The sequence below is a fragment of the Eufriesea mexicana genome, unplaced genomic scaffold (genome assembly GCF_001483705.2).
Source record: "Eufriesea mexicana isolate 0111107269 unplaced genomic scaffold, ASM148370v2 scaffold16969, whole genome shotgun sequence".
In the NCBI taxonomy this organism is placed as follows: Eukaryota; Metazoa; Arthropoda; class Insecta; order Hymenoptera; family Apidae; genus Eufriesea; species Eufriesea mexicana.
In genome coordinates this window covers 1-14,837 of record NW_016924317.1, presented here as the reverse complement: position 1 = coordinate 14,837, position 14,837 = coordinate 1, and the positions used below count along the sequence as shown (strand labels likewise).

The 14,837-nt window shown below is 27.9% G+C and overlaps 3 protein-coding genes across 5 annotated transcripts in view; 1 reads left to right on the top strand and 2 right to left on the bottom strand.

Moving 5' to 3' along the window:
- Positions 1-5,767, bottom strand: part of LOC108554140 (CCR4-NOT transcription complex subunit 6-like) — a 101,702-nt gene extending 95,935 nt beyond the window's left edge. For 2 of the 3 annotated variants that reach the window (XM_017909315.1, XM_017909317.1), the window contains exons 1-3: positions 5,634-5,767; positions 4,353-4,668; positions 4,048-4,223 (exon numbers count right to left, since the gene is read on the bottom strand). In XM_017909315.1, coding sequence (XP_017764804.1) covers positions 4,048-4,223; positions 4,353-4,660 — 484 coding nt within the window. In that variant the 5' untranslated portion in view covers positions 4,661-4,668; positions 5,634-5,767. The remainder of the gene's footprint in view (positions 1-4,047; positions 4,224-4,352; positions 4,669-5,633) is intronic. The other variant, XM_017909316.1, reaches the window with a different exon arrangement.
- Positions 5,768-6,170: 403 nt separating this feature from the next.
- On the top strand, positions 6,171-10,648 carry LOC108554139 (uncharacterized). The gene is made up of 5 exons (XM_017909313.1): positions 6,171-6,361; positions 6,442-8,190; positions 8,259-8,467; positions 8,535-8,663; positions 8,783-10,648. The coding sequence occupies exons 1-5, from the start codon at positions 6,340-6,342 to the stop codon at positions 10,646-10,648; spliced, it is 3,975 nt and encodes a 1,324-aa protein (XP_017764802.1). The 5' UTR covers positions 6,171-6,339.
- A 748-nt stretch (positions 10,649-11,396) lies between these two features.
- On the bottom strand, positions 11,397-11,941 carry snRNP-U1-C (small ribonucleoprotein particle U1 subunit C). The gene has a single exon (XM_017909318.1). The coding sequence runs from the start codon at positions 11,939-11,941 to the stop codon at positions 11,429-11,431; it is 513 nt and encodes a 170-aa protein (XP_017764807.1). The 3' UTR covers positions 11,397-11,428.
- Positions 11,942-14,837: the final 2,896 nt, after the last annotated feature.

The window sequence follows — 14,837 nt, the reverse complement described above, 5'->3', positions numbered from 1 at the left end:
GAGAGAGAGAGAGAGAGAGAGAGAGAGAGAGAGAGAGAGAGAGAGAGAGAGTTGTGAGACGATAAAGTTTTCAATGCGCATACACGTTTTTGCGAAATAAGTAAGGAGTTTGGAGAAACGATTGCTTAGAAGCGTATTTTGTAGTTCTTAATCCATTTGCATCGTTAACCGTTTGAGTCCATAACCGCGCGCCATAAATGTGACTTACCTATTTTAAATTTATTTACTGTACAGCTATGGGAAAAAATTAACATTTATATCGTAACATCATGTAGAATGATTTTATTTGAAAATATAGAAAATTTTTGGATGAAATATACATAAGAGTTTGTTTCAATTTCAACCAAAAGCTTGGAAAACTCTCTTTAAAGCGAGGATGCAAATGGATTAATATACTAGTACTGTATGGAACACTGATAACCTACGATAACCAGAGATAATACGTATTCTTATTCGAAGAAAATACTCTTCGACTCGGTTTTTCAGAAAGACAATAGCTGAAATACCGTGATAGTTTAACTCGTTAGGGTACGCTAGGATTAAAAGTTTATGAGAGAGATAAAATTGCAGACATTAAATTCGTATTATACATCATTTACAGAGAGTCATGGTATCTCTCTCATATTTGTGTATCTCTGTATATATACTCATCCAATGGCGATGTTAAAAGGATTGTTATTGTTGTACGTATTATAGGTTTACTAAATTTTCTTTAGTTAAAATGTATATTACACAGATAATTAAAAATTAAATTAGATTTGTAAATATTTCAAATTTTACACGTAACAAATTCCTGTGATATAGATATTTTTAACTTGGTGTCAATTTACTTTAATTCTCGTTTACTTTACTTCGAAAGATTGAAAGATTACGTCTTAACTCTTTGGGGCACGCTGGGATTAAAAGTGTCCCACCTTTTTGATGTACCGTAATGCATGGTGGGACATTTTTAGTTCCACCTGGAAATATTGCAATAACTGCATGTGCATAGGTTTATATTTCGTCTTATTTACGTAAAGCAGTTGGTAATATCTTCTACAAAAGTTATAAATCTCTCGTGTTAGCAACATTCAACATGCCAGTACAAGTTCATCAATCGTTGCATGCGGAAGGTTTATTGCGACAATCTTTTCTCCTGGTTTTATATTTTTACATTACGAGATTTTTTTATTAATAAAAATATACCGATTTTGTTTGATTTAAAACGCGATGGAAAAAGTGTACAACACTGTTTCAAAAACTCAATATCATTTTCATACCATAGAAATTTGAAAAAAGGAAATTTAATTTATTCAACCTATCAACTATAATACGATAAATCATTATTAAATTAATCGACTGTACGTGCTTACATTAAACATTGTTTAAATAATTAATTTAAAAAAAAAATTAAGGTCTTTTACAATCTTACCTCTAAAACAAAGACAGAAAGAATATTCGTTTGTTTAAGGAAAAATTTCGGTAATAAAATAACGTTTTTAATATTTCGACCTACCTTTATATAATACGTACATGATTCAAAGCAAACACAAACTATCGAAATCATTCGTTTCAACTTTTCCAATTACTAAACTTTTTCTTCTAAATTTTTTACCACTTTTTACCAATTTATTTTATATCCTATCTGTTTGAAAATAATCTATCTAAAACTTTTTAGAGGCCAATACTCGAACATACTTTTCTGACATGCAAAAGCTATCAATACCTCAATATGGAGATTGAAACTTATCTTAACTAACTTAAAGAGTAAACAATAGCAAATCAATTTATTTTTACAGCTCTTTCATGAAGCTTATTAGAAGTTTCGAGTACCTCACTGCTCTTTCAGGGCATTGGAATTACTTTATTGCTAAACTCGTCGGTTTAATTTCCCGAGATACGAGCGCAGTTTAAAAATACGTTTGTTCTATACGAGTAGATAACTGGAATAAAATACGCGTTGTGCGGTAAACATATGTATGTAATTGTTGATATAAAATGTAACGATAGCAAGTTAAATAATCGTGTAAATTGTATCGCTGTAAAGCGATTGCTGCTAGAAAAGAATTCACTTTATTTAATATGCGCGTGAAAAAGAAATGAAATATATGAGTAAATATGAAATCTCATATCACTTTCCATTCATACGAATCGTTTCGAGCCCTTACAATGTTTAGAAAGAAGAATGCTTTAGACATAGAACAGGCGAAGTTCTCGTAATAATATTTTATTCGTATAATAATATCGTTTCTATAACGAATAAATATGGTATCTAATTTTAATCGATAAATTCAATGGAAAAAATGCAAATAGAAATTTTTCGAACAAATAAATTAGCATTTTTCGAAAGAAGTATCAAACTGCGTGAATTAACGCATCAGAAATATATACAATTGCCATTTAATATATCAAAGTTACAACATAACCTCTACGCAACAACCTACAGAGAAACTAATAACGCCATCTAACTAATAACGGCCCCTTAACCTAAAATATTTGATTCTTGACTCTATTATTTTTCCATATACAGTAAGTATAGAAAGAAATAGCACGAGTAATTCGCATTTACCGATTAAAATTGATCATTCTGTATACTTTCGGTACGATTTTAGATACGAAAAGCGACCTTTGACATAAAGAAAGATGAAGCGAAGAAAGTGGAGGACGTTGATGACGAGGGAGTATCCTCTGGAAAAGGAAATGACAGACATGGTATCGTGATGCCGAATAGTAAAAGTCGGAGAACAATGGATAAACGGAATGGTACACAGCCGAGACCTTTCAGGCAATCGGGTAACTGGCAAAAATCGTGAAACACAATAGATAGAAGTACGCCTTCCCTTCTGGTCCGCTTTGCAATTCCCCCACGTTTCACCGAGCATTCCCTAACGTAACCACTCGTACACCCAACGCGCCTGCGCTCCGGCACACCCACTTGACCCCGAAGTTAAAAGAAATTAAATTATGTAGGCTCTAATGTGTTCTTTAAAGCACTAAACGGTCTTCATAAGCCCATTCAACTTGTCTAACCTGCATTGATATCGCGAAATTTTTATGACCTTTCAAATGGCCACTTTGCATCAATGATATTTTATTTCTAACAGATTAACGCGTTCCAGTTTGATTAACGAGTTAATCTTCATGACAATTACCGACGGCGCTATTTATCATAGATCAATAATCGATATGATTAATAACCGACTATTGGAATCGCTGGGAACATTAGACAGAAGAACAAAATTAAAATTTCTAAAATCAATGAGTAAGGAATATACCAGAGTATTTGGAAATTTAATATAAGATATATTAAAAGTGTCTATTTGTGTTTAGTATAGTTCCAAAAATTCAAAAATCTTTAACATTTAATAAAATGACGCGTAAAGAAAACATATTGAAAAATTATGCTTAGAATTTAAACTCGATATTAGATCTAAATATTTTATATACCAAACGTTTCATCTATTAATTAAAATAATCTACCTAGATGATTGGCAATTCTTTTTATATTAATCACAATTTTGAAATAGATGCATTATTATTTAAAATGTAAAAACTAATATTCCTATTCAATAGATTACATTTTTATCATATTGTAAAAAGAAAGAAAAATAAAAAAAATGATAATGATAAAATTTTAAAAACTCTAATACAATATATAATTCATTAAATTTGACATCCATTGGATGAAGTTCCTAGTATGTTAAAAAAAAGAATCCAAATTCAATTTATTGTAACTTAACAACTAGTATTTTCTACTTTCTATTTCAAAATGTTATAAATAAAAAATTTGTTCAATGTTTTATACGAGGAAAAGACGAAAGGTAATTGGAGATTATAGAACTACACAGGAAGTAAACACATAGAGCCATCTGGCGGTGAAATACTTAAATACGAGAACGTTTAATATCGATCAACGTCGACCATAATGTCATCGGCCTCGTTACTTATCATTATATGCTAACAGTAGATAACAAAATATAATAAATTGACAAAGAATAAAATGAACTTTAATATTAAGTTCATTATGAAATTAAAAATAATTCACTGAATGAATAAATGATCACATACCTTGTAAATTGTCCAGCATATATGATAGCAGCTTGTGAGTCCCAGATGGTTCTCCATACAATGCCATTATTTCCTTGCTGAGTGGATTACCTTGAAGTCCAAGCACTTGTAATTGGAACAATTTCCCTAGTTCATATGGTAACACTCGAAGGTAATTTTGGTTCAACAACAATTCTCTGAAATATAAACAAAATACAAATGAGCAATATATACATATATAAAATTTAATTTATATTCAATTATATCACATACTATTTTACTACATTTATGTTATAAATTTACACAAATATTAATGTAAGTAATACCTGAGGTAGATGAGATCCCCCAGTTCTGCTGGTAAACTGCGTAATTTATTGCTACTGAGATCTAAAGCACGTAAGTTGACTAATCGTCCGATCTCAGGTGGTATCCTTTGTAAACTATTATCATTGAGATACAGAGCTGTTAGATGAGTCAATTGCCACAAATTTGGACTTAAATTTCTTATACTGCCTGTTATCTCCAACTCTGGCCAACAAGATTTCTTTCCAGAGTTTGCATCCTCCGTAGACATAAAAGTATGAGTACGACGTGGGTTGGAGTTTTCATACTTGTCTTTATGGTTGCTAGACATCTTAAATCCTAAACAGATAACAAATAACATCTAAAATTATTGAACATTATGGTGATCTAATTGTAGAATATATAAATTATATTAAACAACATAGTAACACAATAATAACAAATAAACATTTGCATTAACCAATGTAACAAATATTTCTATAACATTTCTTAATTTGACTAATAAAAACAGTTTTAAATTAGTATATATACAAATTATAAACTAATACAAAAGTTACATAACATATAAAATGCATTAAATTGTACATGAAAAACTTAATTTACTTAAGCTTGTTAACAACAATGTGATTTATGTATTTGCATATAGGTTAATTAACCTAAAAGTACATAGGATATATAGAATATAATTTTCAATACAAATCTAACATATTATATCAAACATTCTTTGATCTATTATTAATGTATCTTAAACAGGAATAATTTTTAACTACAGAAAAATTAATTTAGAGTAATGCATGAAACCATTTGATGTATGATCTTATTTATTGTTCATTTATTGTATATATACAATCATTTCATTATTTAACATACTGTATTACTATATTGAAAAATAAAGAATTGTATATGTTATTTATTTTGATGTTATGCTAACATAACTAAAACATCTTTCTACAGGGAAAAGATACAAACTATTTTATAGTTATAATTAAATGTTTTATATTACTTAGGGATCATTTATTCAGTTTGGAATACATCATTTAGTAATTCTATGAAAATAAATTCATAACCTATGAAGTAAAAATGTAGATTACTGAGTGCTTAATATCCACAAGATAACCTCATTACTTCTTACGAACATATTAGCCAAAAAATATATGAGAAATGTTAATACAACTTTTAAGTGATGCTTCAAAAAGCAATGTATTTTTTGATATGAATGATCTTTCATTTCTACACAGCTCATATGCTGTGCAATACAAGTTTCCGCGTTAATATACATTTCTCTAACCGGATAGTTTCCCTACCTTTTAAATTTAATACGAAACCCGAAGGAAACTGTTACGCACCTTCATCTACCTCTTAGCACACACAAAACGAACGATGTGTTGATACCGAATGAAAATTTACGCGTAAACAAAACTACCTTGACAAACACAAATCCTCCATTTATCAACTGCACTGATCGCAAACTATAAGTAACCGTGATTGGTCGCGTTACTGCCGAATCTTCCCGAAGCAGCCGACACAACCGAATGATCTCCTTATATCAAAATTGTACTAGAGAATATCTAGGAATTTTAGAAAATATTATATAGCAGATATGTAATATATATACATATGCAATTATTTTTATTTTCTTTAATACAATTAATACGGTTAAAATGAAATCATATATTGGTGTCCGCAAAAAATAAATATTTCAAAATTTGTTATTAAACCATGATTTTACTATATATACTCATGCTTACTGTAAGTGCTCTCTATAGGATCTAGTAACGTACTATTTCATGCCGAGTATCGTTACCTTCATCTTCATAATATTAGATAGCAGCCAGATTTTGCACAAAGAATAAGTAATATGTAAATGTACAGCGTATGGGCATGTGTAATTTTGTTAAGAGTGCATGAGTCCTTTCTCGAAAATATTGATGCTCTTATTTGATATGTACATTACAAAATATAATTTTATTTAGCATAAAATTTTCATACATACCAAATACACTATTAAGGATGGAATATAATGTATTTCGGGGTGAGAATCTTCGATGTAACCTTTATTAATTTTGTGTAACAAAGTTAAATAATTTTAGTAAACCATTCTGAATTTTATAGATTATTGTAAAGCTGAAAACAGTGATGATGAAGAAGTTAACCACGATTTACAATCACGATTGTATGCTGAAATTTATTATACTTCAAATTTTACAAAAAATGTGGATGAAAAGACAGATATTAAATTAGAAATTACTGGTACTAATGAAAACCTGTATACAAATACAAGTACTACTGAAATATGTGGCATCAATGATACTTCTGTAAAGAATGATGCTAGTAAAAATAATAAAAAAATATGTTCAATAAATGATTCAATGAATATAGCATTTATTGAAAAAGATGACAAACCAGATATTAAATCTATTCATTTTGCAAGTGAAGCTGAATTATTACATAAGGACATAAATAATAAAAGTGACGTAAATATCTGTAAGGAGTTTAATGAAAATATTGAGCTTTCAAAAAATAATAAACAATCAACAGCTTGTCATGATATGGAATATGTTCAAAGTAATTCAAATTATTCTAGCTCTTGTAATATTGAAAACGATGTGCATGTAAAACCAGAAGCAGAAAATGAAAGTAAAGAAGAATTAAGAGTTTTGCAATCATCGAATAATGAAATGATTATAACTCAGTCTGCTCATTTGAATTCTCTGAAACACAATATCGATAATAGCAATATGAAATGTCAACAAACTACATATAATAAGACAAATATTGATAATATTTTAAAGAAATATGACTTTGCAAAATCATTTATCAATAAATTGTATACACAAAAATATCAAAATTTGAAGAAGAAATTATATGAAGTGGAAGAAGAAGAAAAAGAGAAAAGTTTAAGGCAAAAAGAACAAGAGATAGTGAATGTTAAAGAAAATGAAACAAATCAGCTTTATCAAAAGTCACATCAAGGAAAATCTATAAATGAAGTCGATATAGAGACAAAATATGATATAATTGGTAGAACTGATAAGTTTAAAAGATCAGTCAATTATACTGAAGAAATAACATTAATATCATCAGAAACAGAAACTGATTCAGAAGAATCCATTTTAGAAGTACCTATTCCTCCAAAACCTCAACCACCTGTCATAAATTTACAGGACTCTGATGAATGTTCTGAATCATCAAGCAGTAGCAGTGATACAGATCAAGAATCTTCATTTGTCTTAGAAAAGAAAGTTGATGTAACTAAACGTAGGAAAAAGAAAAATTCTGTAATTGATCAAGATTCAGATTGTAGTACTTTAATTATAGATAATGTTAATGATACATCAGTAACAGAAGATATAATGTTAAACTGTACAGCAATACAAAAGGGTGCTTCAAGCATAAAAGAAATAATGCAGATGAGTAAGAATGTTCAATCAGTTCAGTACTCTGATAAAGATGAAAGTTTCTATGAAAATTTCACTAACATAGACAATATATCTGAATTTCAATCACCTAAACCTTTTGATAACAGTAATGTTATTTATGAAAAAGATAAAAATAAATCAATTAATTTTGCAGAAGATACAATGGTATCAAATTTTATTAATTCTGATGAAGCAGTAACTCCAAGCAGAAAACGGCATTATGAAAATGACAATGTACCTTCTACAAGTGTGCAAGAAAACAGAGATTTAGGTATTGAAAATAAACGATTCAAACCTAGTACTGAACAACATAATGTTGATGATAATCAAAAGTCATGGGAAGAATATATTTTTCAACCTATATCAGAAAATCTTAAAACTTTCTACGAATCTAGAGAACAACAGAATTTTGATGTAGAAGAGATTCAAAGTAAAATGTCAAGTGAGTCTTTAACAGTTTATTTATTAATTTCATATTTTTAAATATTTTATATTTTAAATAAATTATAGAGGATCCAAAGCTTTGGGCTATTTTAGATGAAGATCTGATGCCAGGTCTACTCAAACGTCACAGATATTGGAACATGAAATGTTTTAATTGCTTCCGAAAAGGTCACCGGGAACATAATTGTCCAGAGCTACTGAAACCTCTTCGATGTCACATGTGTGGTACACAAGGACATACGGAAACTCGATGTCCTCAAAAAATGTGCCTCACGGTTCGAATATACATCATACAAAATACATTATATTATAATTATATAATAATATATTAATTATTTACAGTGTGGTAAAAAGCAAGGTACATTTAGAAAAACTTGTGAATCTTGTCGTATATTGTATTGTGATATGTGCAGTGCTGTAGGACACAAATCATCTGAATGTCCAGATCTTTGGAGGAGATTTCATCAAACAGTAAGTTTGTTGTTGTGTACTACTTAAATACTTTATATGATTACATATAATTTTTAAAGCATTTAATAACCTCATTGGAAAAAGTAATGTTACTTTATACTTTTTGCTTTATATTTTAGACACGAATATCTGAAATAAATATACCAGAAAATTTATCTGAGGTTATGAAACCTGCAGATTTACTTTATTGCTGTAATTGCACCAAACGAGGACATGATTCTTCCACATGTAGTGAGTATCAGTGGTCACAACATTTTCCAACACCAGCATATGTATCAAATTATACAGGTGGGCCAGAATATGAAGTTCCTGTTCACAAAAATACTAACGAAGATATAATACCATTATCTAATGTTAAAAAACATAAAAGTATGATATTTCTCCAAGGCAAAGATGATTTGGATAGTTCTTGTGTTTTATATTCATATGGCAAATTTTATACAAAGCAACCTATTGGCGAGGAGCTGAAACGAAAACTTTTGGGTGACCAAATTTTACCTTCTCATCTATCAAGTCTTTTAAATGATCGTGTTTTTCCAGCATTTTTGGTTCAATTGACAAAACTAATTAAATTTGAAATTAAAATATATTGTAATCCAAATAAAGAACTAATGATGAGAGTTCGATCTACAGCAGATTTGTGTCGATATATAGCTGAAATTTTTATCTTTTGGCTTAAACTGAGTAATGAAGATAAAAATTTGGAGATGTGTATACATCTTCCACGTAATACAAAAAGATTGCTTAAAATATTAACAACAAAATTAGAGGAAGTAGATCAGATTTCACAAGATCAGATTTCACAAGATCCAAACTACCTTTGCAGTGAAATAGATCAATTACAAAAATTAATGGTTAATATTCAGGACCCTGCAAGATCTGTTGCTATTTCAAAGAAAATCTTGGAATGTCGAAGCAATTTAATAAAAATATTCCACACAAAACCTAGATGTAGTGACGTATTAAAAAAGTTAAAAAAAGTAGTCAAATATTTAAAAAGATGTGGAACCACTGAAATATTCTTAACATTATATTTGAAGATTATTGTTATTTATAATAAAATGTTTCTGCCTCGTTCATTGACAAATGTTGAATTACAACGTCTTCTTAGAAAATACCATGTGAATAATAAAAGAAATAAAGAAAAAGAAAACAATATAAATAAGAAGCAAAAAAGAAAGAAATGTAATTTTGAAACATTCGTAAGAGATTTACATAAATTTAATGAGTCTATGAATGCTCAAAAGGCATATAGTAAAACAAATGATAATGATGCATGTTCATCAAAAGATATTGAAATACGAGATGAACATATGCCTTCTATTATATTCACTAGTGTTAAGAATACTTCAACAAATAATAACAGACATCCTAACAATATCCAAATTATACCATATAATGCAGAAAATACTTCTAATGAAGAACACAATATAGAACATAATGTTACAGAATCTTCTGACGTTGTTCATCCTATAGAATGTATAGAATTGCCACACAGTCAGAATATACCTCGACAAAAACCTATACAACCATCAAGAAAGATTAAAAATGTACCTTGTGCCAAAATAAAGCCATCAGGGAATAATACAGAAAAACAGTCAGAAACATTAAACAGCAACAACGAAGAAGCAAATACAAGTGACATACAGCAACAAGATAATCAAATTAATTCTGAAGTAAGTGGTACCAAAAAGAAAAAGTCTAAAAAAGTAAAAAAGGCAAAACTAGATCTACAAAATAGTTCAGAAGTCACACAAAATGAAGTAACAATTATTGATACATCTTTAGAAAATAACGCTAATGAGATAATAAAAGAAGCTCTTGAATTTAATTTACCATATATGAATCAAGCTGTTGGAGAAATTCAAAAAAGAATAAATGATAAAAATCTTAAACAAGAACATATTGATACTTTACAAAGATTAATAAATTTGGAGAAAGATCACAGAAAATATGTAAGTTCATTTTGTAATTATTTTCAGTAAACTTTATTTTTTAAGATACAGTGCTAAATGAATAAAATAAAAGTCTGTTGGCATTTTTAATATACTAAACATTCTAATTTTCCTCAAAAACCCTTTTAATAAAGTTAAGATATTTTAAAATAAAATTAATTTACAAGTGATAAAATGATTTATTGCATTTTATATAAAATTGTATTGCATAATGTTACATTGTATGCAACGGTATCATAATTGTGTTTTCATTTTTACTATTTATATGATTTAAGGTATATGTATATGATTTAATATTTTCTTAAATTATAGTAATTAAATCAATATTTGACATATAGATAATAAATCTAAAGCATAAAATAAATTTTAAGAGCTTATACAGTTTGACATAAATAATGTCTGAAATACATATAATATTATTTTAGTTTAAGTAATTATTATACTTTTTGTTAAGAATAACTTAACAGTATCCCGCAATATATTTATTAAAGTAGAGAATTACTATAGACAAATCATCGTTTTGTCCATTTTTTAATAAATAAAAAGGTAATTTTTTCAAACAAAATCAAATAGTATTTTATATTTCTTATCCCGTATATATTTCTTATCTAATGTATAATTATTTTGCAATATAAAATTTTACTTTGATTAAAGAATTAAATTTAATTATACTAGCTATAAGAATAATACTGATGTTATATGTAATTTTAATTATAATTTATTTTTAGTCTTCAAAAAAATTTATGATTTATTCTGCATTTGATATTTGTATGTACATGTTAATAATGGTAAGAACTATATGTTTCTTCATTATTTCTTCATCGGTGGAGGTCCTCCTATAGGTGGTGGTGGTCCATTCATTGGAGGTCTCATTGGACCCATAGGTCCCATAGGACCCATCATTGGCCCCATTGGTCCCATAGGCCCCATCATAGGTGGTCTCATACCCATCATTGGTGGCATTGGTCCATGTGGTCCCATCATCATCGGACCACCTGGACCCATTGGGCCACCAGGATGCATTCCAGGAGGTGGCATCATACCTGGTGGACCCTGTGGTGGTACTCCAGGACGTGGTCCAAGGTTTGGAGGTGGTGGAATTGCTGCTCCCTTGTTTGCTGCAAAAGGGTTAGACGCAATTTTTCCAGCCTTAAATGCCGCTGTTGTTGCGTCGATTAAGTGTTGCGCTTGTTCCTCCATCCATTTTTGATAGAAATATTTAACATTGTCTTTATGTTTACGTCCTTGACAGTGAGTTTTTCGTACACTCGGTGAATCATGTGTTAGATATGTATCACAATAATCACAGTAATATTTTGGCATTGTTTACTTGGATTATTATTAACCATACAAGACAAACATGTATGTTGTTTACAATATATTACACAATTTCTTTTAATTATAATAATTTCTTAAAATTGGACGTCAATAGTTGATTATAGGTTATAAACACACGCATTCTTTCTTACCATCAAACTTCAACCATAACCTTCAAGTTTAACTAAGATGTACAAATACTATAGAAAATGGTAAATTCCTTGTTACACCCCATCTGTTAACGTACATAGTGAACTATTTGATTCTGAATCTTTTCTTAATTTGACGCCAATTTATACATTTAATTTCAAAGAATATCATATATGTTCTGACACGAAAACAAGAAATGAGTAAAAATTTGCATATATAACGTTTATGTAATAAAATATTTACATTGACAAAATTGTTTTCATATTTATCATTTTCCATATTATATTTGTACAAATAATTACAAATAAATTATAATTATTAATATAATATTCATAAAAATAAATTTATGAGGTCAACAATTTTCCTTCGTCATATTCTTCTGATATAAATAATTTCGAAATATTTGGTTTCAAATGTCGAAACTGCTTAATTATGATTATCGGCAAAAACGAGATATCATTTATTTTATTTGATTATTATTTAAAATTACCAATTGTAAATGTACTTTCTTTATTATCGATTATGAGTATCATTTGTATTATCAACCGTTATATTTTCAATATCTATGGCAGTATTCTTCTTTGCCGGTAGAACAATCCTCCACAACATTGTTCCTCTTGTCATCGAAGTATTCTTCTTCCTCATAGTCCGTTGACTTCAGCGATTTGGAATTTGTTTATTATCTCTATTATAATAATTTGTATTATACAAAATAATGATAAAGTATATATATATATATATATGGAGCCGCCGTCGGTGCAGATCTTGGTGGTAGTAGAAAATACTCCAGCTTAAGGCTTAGGATCATATATATATATATGACAATTACTTATTTCAAATAAATTTATTTATATACCATATTGGGAAGCTTTATAACAAAAAATGAACATTATAATAAAGGAACTTACGTGAGATTTTTGTGAGTGATGCATTCGTTATTTAAATTTTAGAGTTTCAATTTATAGTATGATTATTCATATCGTGGAAAAAGAGATTCGGTTGATGGAAGTATGTCATATATTTTGAAATATATATATATATGTTATATTATTCCTGTCAATAATTTTTAATAATTATGATAAATATAAGTATTTGAATAAATATGATAAATATTAATCATACAGATATTAATATATTCATTAATATAGTTAACATTATCTGTTTCTTTACCAAAAATTTGGTGAATTAATTCTCATTAATAAGATATTAGCAATGACTGACTTTATAAATTATTTGGCTTTCCCTTATGTTAGAAACTCGAAAGTTAATCATTGAAATTAATTTTTAATAATATTTTCACTATCTTTAGTGAAGATATTATTATCTTTGAGCTTTATAAGATCATTAAATTCATTTCTTACAATATAAGCTAATTCAGTAAATTTGACAATAAAACACAATAAAGGATATGTATATTAACATTTACAGGTATGATTTTTTAAATTTTAAAATGAAACAATTTCAGAAAATTAATATTATAATTAAAGTAATAGTATTACACAGGAATAAATTTTTATTTTTACAGATGATGTTTGAAGTTATATAGCTCTGTTTAGGATATATGCATCTAATAGAAATAACTATTACTATGTAGCAATATATGTAGAAATTTATTTCATTTACCAACATTAAGATATTAAATAATTGTTTAGTCCATAAATCATTACAACATCGTAGATCAATACATCATTACAATAAAATTATCATATAAAAATACAGTAATACCAAAATTAAATATATGAAAGTAAATATAAGAATTATATGTACCTATGAGTATAATTAAATTGTAAATAATGTTACTACAAGCTGCAAACCATTGCTTTAACGTAAGTATTTGCTAATTAAATTTAACATATTGAGACAAGTAACATAAAATCTAATTTGACATTTTTAATAACAAAGTTTTTGAAATTTTATAGAATATTTTAAGTAATATTTTAACTAGTTATGAATTATGAGTTATGTGTTATAAGTAATTAGTTATTAATTACGAGTTACCAGTTATTCCTCATTACTTCATTCTGCAACTCTGCTGTAGAGTAAGAATAAAGAAGAATTGGGAACTATTTCATCTTTTCCAGCATTAGCCATAGCAATTAAATCTCGTCGACAAAAATGTAATCTTGAAATTTGTCCTAAAACGCATATATCCAATAATTATTTTTGAATAAAAAAGGAATTCATTTTATTTTTAAATATAGTTTCACTTTAAATGGATCTCCATATATTTTACCACCTTCTCCGGTGGGATCCCCACCTTGTGTTATGAATCCTTTGATAATTCTATAAAGTATAATGTCATCCTAATAACCTTCCATATATAACTGCATGAAATTTCTACACACCTTTGTAGTTTTTTTTGCCCATAATTCGAACTCAATATCACCAACAGTTGTTTCCATCATTAATATATTAGTTTTATTCATGTACAATGTTTTCAAAATCAAATTTATTAAAATTTATTATTTATTATTGCAATTCAAATTAGAAATTATTTAATATGTTAATATAGAAATTTTGAAAGTAAATATTGTATATCGGTTAAATTTTTAAAAACAGATATACAATCTATTGAAACATTATTAACTAATACTTACTACATTACCCTTAGTGACTGGCTCTTACATATAAATATTACTCATGTTTGTGAGTTTCCTATAATAAAAAAAATCCATCGTCAATATTTTATATTAAATTTTTAGTCATTTATAAATCAGTCAACCAAATTGTTCTTTTCTCAAATAATCATCAA

Coding starts and splice junctions, on each gene's coding strand:
- LOC108554139 (XM_017909313.1), top strand. CDS start 6,340: ATGGAATATAATGTATTTCGGG. Junction 6,362..6,441: donor GGAATATAATGTATTTCGGG/GTGAGAATCTTC, acceptor TGAATTTTATAG/ATTATTGTAAAGCTGAAAAC. Junction 8,468..8,534: donor CTCAAAAAATGTGCCTCACG/GTTCGAATATAC, acceptor AATTATTTACAG/TGTGGTAAAAAGCAAGGTAC.
- snRNP-U1-C (XM_017909318.1), bottom strand. CDS start 11,941: ATGCCAAAATATTACTGTGATTATTGTGATACATATCTAACACATGAT.